General features: G+C 26.8%; 1 protein-coding gene across 1 annotated transcript; it reads right to left on the minus strand.

The window, feature by feature from the left end:
- Window positions 1-980: 980 nt before the first annotated feature.
- Window positions 981-1510, minus strand: LOC17885927. The gene is made up of 3 exons (XM_006292860.2): window positions 1441-1510; window positions 1252-1360; window positions 981-1154 (listed from the first exon to the last, which is right to left on the minus strand). Exons 1-3 carry the CDS (start codon window positions 1474-1476, stop codon window positions 1084-1086), a joined length of 216 nt encoding a protein of 71 aa, XP_006292922.1. The 5' UTR covers window positions 1477-1510; the 3' UTR covers window positions 981-1083.
- Window positions 1511-8151: the final 6641 nt, after the last annotated feature.

Consider the following 8151-nt stretch of genomic DNA (forward strand, 5'->3'; position numbering starts at 1 on the left):
TAAATAGCAATATTTCAGAAGATATTATATTAAAGAGAGTGGACTTTTTTTTTGAATAATCAAAGAGGTTTTAGACATATTAGTTTTTGTGTAAAGCTGTCTTAAACATTTTTTTATTAAAGTTATTAAGGATTAGGCATGTTATTAAGACGAATCCAAAACATACACTAATAGATTAAGGACAGTCCTGGTTAAGTGCCTAATCCTTAAAAGAGACAGTCATGATAACTTGTTTAAGCCTATGGCAATATGTTCATCAATGGTCATATACTCCTTGTTGTGACATAGTCCCTAGTCTATTGATGAACGTAGTGGTACTATTTTTTAATATATGTATATATTTCGGTGATTAAACAGAAGTAAACTTTTTTTTTTGTGGCACTATTTTTTATTATATGTATATATTTCGGTGATTAAACAGAATGAAATTTTTTTTTGTGGCACTATTTCTTAATATATATATATATATATATATATATATATATATATATATTGTAGATTAAACCGAAGTAAATTCTTTTTTTGTGGTACTATTATTTAATATATGTATATATTTTGGTGATTAAACAGAAGTAAATTCTTTTTCTTTCTAATAATAAATCGTAATGAAAATTTCTAAAGACAAAAACATATATATATATATATATATATATATAGAGAATAATATCTTACCATTTTTTTTTAAATATCTAATAAGTCATCGTATATCATAATTTCTTATTACACTGACTAAAGGAAATATATACAAATATGTTCAATTCCTTTTTCTTTTAATTAAAAAAATAACTCTTCCACAATTCTATATTAAATAGTAAAAAATGTTTGGAATAATATTTGGACAGGCACATATGTACTTTTAAGAGAACTAGATTAAGCTATGAGATTGACAGATAAGATTTTTTAGAGCTATAGATTTTGACACATACCCTTGATCTTATATTTTTAAGTCTCTTCTCCAAAAATTTTATTCATTAATATATATGGGATATATGAATAAATGACAAAGATAATTATTTTAAAGAATCACATATCATTTTTTGAAATCTAAATCATCTGGTTTTGTCTCGACCTTCCACATTGGCTTTATTTTTTCATAAGCTTCTCTTCATACTTCTCGAAGAAGTCCTTGTTCTCCTTAACCAGCTCGTTCCACACTAGTTTTAGTTAACATAAACAAGAGATAACACAACTGTTCATACAAGACACGAAAAGCATATAGTAGTATAGATAAAGGATAAGAAAGGACCAAACCAGTGGAAGTGATGATGGGATTGATGTTTCCAGTACTCTTAGAGAGAGCTTCCATGCATTCTTCTTTGCTCATGTTGAGTCCCAAACATATCTCTATCATGTGTTGCACCTATACATAACATACACATGAACATAAGATCACATTTTTGTATTGTCTAAGAATGTAACAACATTAAACATATATATTACCATGTGAATGTATGCAGCTGGAGTAGAGTCACTCATTTTCTCGAGATATTGATAAAACTGTGAATGAATCCACACACACTCAACTTAAGAGCCACCACTATGTGATTAAGGCTTATTTATAGAAGAGCTCTCTTGAAGAAGAATATGAATAGTAGTGTAAGTATGTGGTCGGAAGTCTCACACGTAGGTTAATTATAATTGGCTGAGACAAGATTAGAAGGGAATTTTAAGAAAGGGAAAAAATAGAAGAAAAAGAGAAAGATATCTTAATAATTAACCTTTTCTCTCTTTTATCCTTTTTTCCACATAAATCACCTTTTTAGATTTTTTTTTTTTTTATATAGTTGGCTAAAGTCGAGAACTTCTTACAATTTCATCAAATAGTAGCGATTTGACCAAAATACTTTTCATAACATTTATATGTAAAATATACTAAAAGCATTTTCTATTTCCACAAAAATACATACCCAACAAAAGAAACCAATTTTTTCTTACTCGTTATAACACTCAAAGTCTAACTGTATATTCAGTTTACAATATATATCATGAAAATTAGAGGTACAAGAATGGCTTTATCAACAAGAGCGTTCACAATCGTATACTCACATTGGCAAGTTCCATGGAGTATGAAAGCAAATGTATAGCATCTATAAGCTTTATTCCACTGTTTAATACTTTTATAATTTCTAAAATAATCAGACTAAACGATGCATCCTTTGGAAAACATGTTTTTTTGTTGAATATAATTTTATATTCAAAAGCGGATAACTTGGCATTCATGGTTCGTTCCAGTCCGCAATTTGTTAAGTTTGTAAACAATTGTCTTCTTAATTGGTTCACTTGAGTCATTTTTCTAGTATTTATTGACAAAAAAAATTGAATTCATAAAAAAAAATAAAGTTACATATTTTTTGATTATTGTATAATTATCATTATTGAGTAGGAAGATTTTTAGAGCATATAACTTCGTTTTCTTAATTTAGGTTAGAAATTAAACGAAATAATAAATTGGTGAAATTAATATCGTAGTTAAATTCCAATTAAGAGATGTCTTAAAATGGATGTGCGGATCAGAATTTAAATGAAAATGGTCATAAATTGTTTTGTATATTTTTAAGGGTGTGAAACTGTAATTTGTTATTATCATGGAAAAAAATAGTTGGTGTTCATGTTTATTACTAGTGCAGACTACAAGAAAACATACCTAGCTATTTCTGACCACATGGTTTAATTTCATGAAACTTGCATTTGCGACAGATGTGGTGTTGGTTGTATCATAGATGAGACCAGCTAGACTACGAGAAGTGTGGTTGCTATTCTAAAATATAAGATCAAAACAGACTGCTTTACTTATTACTATAGAATGTATTATAATGATTATTGTAAATTATAGATTAGAATGTAACTTTGTGAGTTCTTCGTGCTTTGACAGTTTGATATTTTTTTCTTCTAGTAAAAAATGTTTAACAGAAGTTAAAAATCGATGAAACTAAGCTTCTCTCCAAGACGGAACCTCATTTACTTAACTTGAAAATGAGTTTTCGAGGTTATATCCTTACAAATGTAAATCCGAATTCAAAAGATAATATAATTATACTAGTATTATAGTTACTAAATTGATTAAATATGATAAAATATAGTTTCCTAAATTTTAACTTATATATGATATAATTTAAGATAAAAATCCAATGTGATTTTTTTTTCTTGAAAAATCATGGAATAACTGACAATAACCATAACCTAACCAAAGTGAATTGCATATAGTTGTTTTATATGGATTCATATTTTATAAAACTGATCAATCGTACGTAAAACCCGAAAAATCATAACTAAACCAAATTATTACATAAGAATTTTACATGGTTTCAGTTTTTATAAATCGAATAACTGTAACTGAAAAATCAAACCGAAATACTGAAAAACTATTTGTGCAGGATTATAAGAAAACAAAATTTGTTTCTAAAATTTATTATTTATTTATATAATTTCCGGAACAATGATCAAAAACTCAAATATAGTGAATTGAAATGGTAGTGGAAACTTCAGTAGCGAATAGAGAAACCTTTCTCATCTCCTAAAATGTAACATTGTGACTGAAGACTTCACTGTTATGTAGCTACGGGTCATTCTTCTTTGGTTCCAAGAAGTATTTGTCTTCTATTTGATTGATTGGTAGAAATGATGAAAGATTAAAAGGTGCTTAAAGTAGGGTTAATTGTTGTATAACCCTTTGTTCAAAAAAAAAAACACAAAAAGATCGAAACTAAAATAAAATTTATATGAAAAGAACTAAAACTTTGGTCATTATTTCATACATAGAATAAATATTTTCAACTAGTAATCTCAATCATGATTTGGTTCAATGATTAAATTTTATTTCTCTCTGAATCTAATATATGTAACCATTTCTTTTTAATTTTGTTTTGTGTTTATAGAAATTATTTTTTGTGGTTCTGAAAAATAGCTTTAAAAAAAAAAACAAAAGATATAACAGTAAAAAAAAACAAAATTTGTGGAACTTGACTTTTCAAAACATTTCAAATGTTATCTAACTCGCCTAGGTAGCCACAATTTACAGTTCAATGATCTTTAAAATTTGTCGGCAAAATATTTACTCATGATGTGAGTTTGTATGAATCTTTTGAATAAAATGAATTATGCTACAAAGTCCCAACCAAAAATAGAAAAATAAAAATAAAATAACTCATATACGATCATAGATTAATAGTTTTGCCATTTGTGAATAATTATTTTTTGTAGTATATATAGTCGATCCCTTACAAGTAGGTCAGCCCCTGACTATGCCATTATATGTGAAAATTCTCAAGAATCTTTTCATAAACTATATATGTTTCTTTCAAAACTCGTTTATATTTTATCACAAAAATGTAATTAAAATTAATATAGAATTTAATTAATTTTCTCCATGAAATCTGCGTCGTTCCATTTTAATATATATTACAAAAATATCTATCAAAATTTCATTTTCTAATTTTTTACATAAAATTTATTTATGTATAAACTAGAAGTTTGAAATTGTATATATAGTGTTCCAAAAAAAAAAACAAAAAAAAGTAAGAAATTGTGTATATAGAACCTAACACGTGGAAGCGACAAAGCATTAATTTATAGGTATGGAATAATGTCGGCATGCATGAATCATGATGCATCACATACGAGCAAATCCTATGAATTGAATCGTCGAGAAAAATGCACCAAGATAGCAATATCCTAGGCAAACCTAATACACCCTACACAAAATCTAGATTGTGGATCGTGATCGTATCTTCTTTTTATAAATATTTCTTTTTATTACCAAGTGCTAATAGTTCAATTGTTAAAGATTTTGGTAAAATGTAGAGGTCGTTTGTTCGAGTAGAGATTGGGACGAGACCATATGACATACTCTGATCTCAGGTCTAAAGAGATGTATGAGTTTCGGCTTAAAACCTTTTAGTTATTATAAAAAAAAAAAAAATTTGAAAGGGTTTATGAACTTTAAACGAAAGGGAGATAAAAAAGTTTGTAAACTCAATTCTTTTTTCAGTCTCTTCGTGATCAGAGGATTGAACTCGCCATTCATATATTATTGATATAATACCTCGCATAAAAAATTGATAAAGATTCTAACAATATATACAAGATAGATGGAGTTTTCCACTTATAGTTAATTGACTTTACATTGGAGGTCTACGTTAATATGGTATAAAACTTATGAATTTTCCAGCCTAATCACATTTGACATATTTCAAATTTTACCTATGTACCTATTTTTATCTGAGAATACCAAAATTCATAGTTCAATAAGCTATCGTCTCGAAAAAGCGTATTAGAAATATTATATTTCCACATCGGAAATAGGATAAATATTTTAAGGATATATAAAATATATAGGGTTATCCATGTATTTCTAATTAGTTTTAAGTTGAAAAACCGATAATTATATTAAGTAAGATTTCCCAAAATCGCATATGTCTTTTACATCCACAAATATCAGATTAGGTTTTACATCTTTCTTAACGAATCCCAAAACTGAATCAACGCATCTTTCTGAGATGTTATGGATTCGCCAACCTATCTTTGTTCTCTTGTTGTTGCATCCGTAGATGCCTTTAGTCTTATTGTTGTTTAATCGCTAAACTTGTAGAACCTCTAAGCTTTGTATTCCATTGAGTATGATTGTATGAATGAAATCAAATGCTTTTGTCCAAATCAAATGCATTGCATGCAACTTGAATTTAAATTAACCAATAAAAAATCTACTAAATAACTTATTATTTATGGTATAACAGGTTGTTTATGTATCTATATATATAAAGTTAGCTTTTTCTCTCTTCTCATGATGCCACCTAAGCATCCACATAAGCCACATTTTTGTTTAAACCTTAAAATAAATTTAAAACATTCATTTAGTGCATTTTTGTGTTACTTATTTAATTAATAGAAAGTTTATATAAATAAAAATAAATTATGTTAAAAAAATGAAATGTTAAAATAAGAAAAACATTACTTTAATTTTTTTATTAATGGTAATAATATAATTCAACTTTCATTTTAAATTGATCATAATTTAATATTTTAAATATGTTACTGAGTTTTAGAATGGAAGTAAAATTTAAATTTATGGTAAACTAAAACAACATTTATGTAATTGTATATATAAAATTATAAAGAGGAAAAAAATGAAAGTGAAATATTAGTTTATAACATGATCAAAAAGAAAAAAAATGATATTTCATAAATTGAATCAAGTGCTTTTAATCCAAATTTGAGTATTGAAAGATAATAATTAAAGAGAAAATAATTATAATATTTTTGAAAATCAATTAAAAAATAATAAAATATCACAATATGAATAAAAAATCAACAAAACAAAATTATAAACCTCCCGCGCGGAGCGCGGGTCAACTGCTAGTTATGTATAAAATCCGTTTTTGTATTCGATTTGGTAATATATCTTAATATCTACTCAAACGCAGCAAAACATTGTAATTGGTAATGCAAAGTACCACATCTCTTGCCACATACATTCAAGATCCTACTGTACAACATATGACTACTTTGGCAATCCTTTTGTTTTTTTCTTTTCTATTATTCCTTTTGTCGTTTCTATAGTGCTATGGATAAAAGTCTTTTGTTCATAGATATCAAATTCAATCCCAAAAACCCCAATATATATATATATATATATATATATATATAACTCATTCGAATCATACAAATAAGTAATTAATATACATTAAAGTAACTACTAAAACAGTATTTTTAAAGTCAAGTTACATATGGGAGTTGCAAAATGATAAAATGATTGCAAATGTTGTTATATTTTTATAATTTTTAGAAATACTGAAAACTCTAAGATGTACTTAAGCATTTGGAGATGCTCTTAGACAGCCGAATTCAAAAAAGAATGATTGATAAAATAATCTTGAAAAGTCTAAGATGTTAAGCATTTGGAGATTTTCTTAGACAGCCATATTTTAAAAGAAAGAAATGTCATCATGTAAAAATTTATGAAAAATTAAAAAAAAATATATATAGTACCAAAAAAAACTGATTAATTTACATAAAAGGTTTGATGATCCATGTATTGGGACTGTTGAGCTTTGTGAGGACTCTTGAGAAGGCAGTCGCTATTTAATGACTCAATGTGTTGCCAATAAGAAATTTTTTAGAGAAGAAGATAAATTTGGCTAAAAGATAAAGATCAAAAGTATACCTTGAAGATGATTGATTTGGCTTTATGCAGCTATGCTTAGTTAACAGAGGCAGATGCAACATACATATATAATAAGACCAAAACAGATTCAAATGCTTGTATTTCTCCATGGACCAGAAGTAGTAAACAACCACAATAAACCTTCATGCATATATATACACAAATGACAAAATCCACCATCAATCATATATCATATAATTCTAAGCATCACCTTCCACAAACCCACCATAATCTACCATTCATGATCTCATCATCTACCATCCACAAACCCATACCATCTACAATTCACACACCATCCACATCCACCATTTACAAGCCCACAAATCAACCTTATTAATATTTATGTATATATACTAAAGATCTTACTCACTATATTCTTCTATTTCCTTTTCTTTTTAACGTATAAAATATTACACTTTACAATAAATTTGAATATGAATGACACTTTTAAGCAAGATAGACTTACTCTACTATATATTTTTCATATGTATTGACAACATATGGCATGTTATCTTTTCCTTATTGCCTTTAGCGGACGGATGCGTTTCAACTTAAGTATAGTCGTAAGACAAGTTGGTTTGATTTTCATCATTGGTTTCTTTCGATAAGTTATCCATATCGGAAGAACAAAATATTTTTTACAAAGAACAACGTAGCCCATGCACCTCCACATGTATATATACAATGTTAGATGTTTTGTTAAAAAAAATAAAAAATTAATCCGACAAAACAAAAATATTTTAAATCTCTTACTATTACTCTTAATATCATCAAAACATCTATGTATACAATGGAAAAGTAATTATTTTGCTTTTATAAAAAAAAACTGATATTTCATGTTTTATACAATATATAGTAGGGAAAATTTGTGGTTTAGTACATTTTGGAAACAAAATAGGCAGTAACTAAAGTACTACTTACATGAATTTTTTTTACAAAAAATTCATAAACATAAAAATCTATCATTTTTTCTCTATAGTTTGATATGCATT

Source organism: Capsella rubella, unplaced genomic scaffold (genome assembly GCF_000375325.1).
Source record: "Capsella rubella cultivar Monte Gargano unplaced genomic scaffold, Caprub1_0 scaffold_5, whole genome shotgun sequence".
Classification (NCBI taxonomy): Eukaryota; Viridiplantae; Streptophyta; class Magnoliopsida; order Brassicales; family Brassicaceae; genus Capsella; species Capsella rubella.

Bases quoted from the DNA above. Each gene is read 5' to 3' on its own strand.
- LOC17885927 (XM_006292860.2), bottom strand. From the start codon at position 1,476: ATGAGTGACTCTACTCCAGCTGCATACATTCACATG. The intron at 1,361-1,440 runs GTAATATATATG...TGTTATGTATAG, and splicing joins CAGCTGCATACATTCACATG to GTGCAACACATGATAGAGAT. The intron at 1,155-1,251 runs GTTTGGTCCTTT...AACTAAAACTAG, and splicing joins TCCCATCATCACTTCCACTG to TGTGGAACGAGCTGGTTAAG.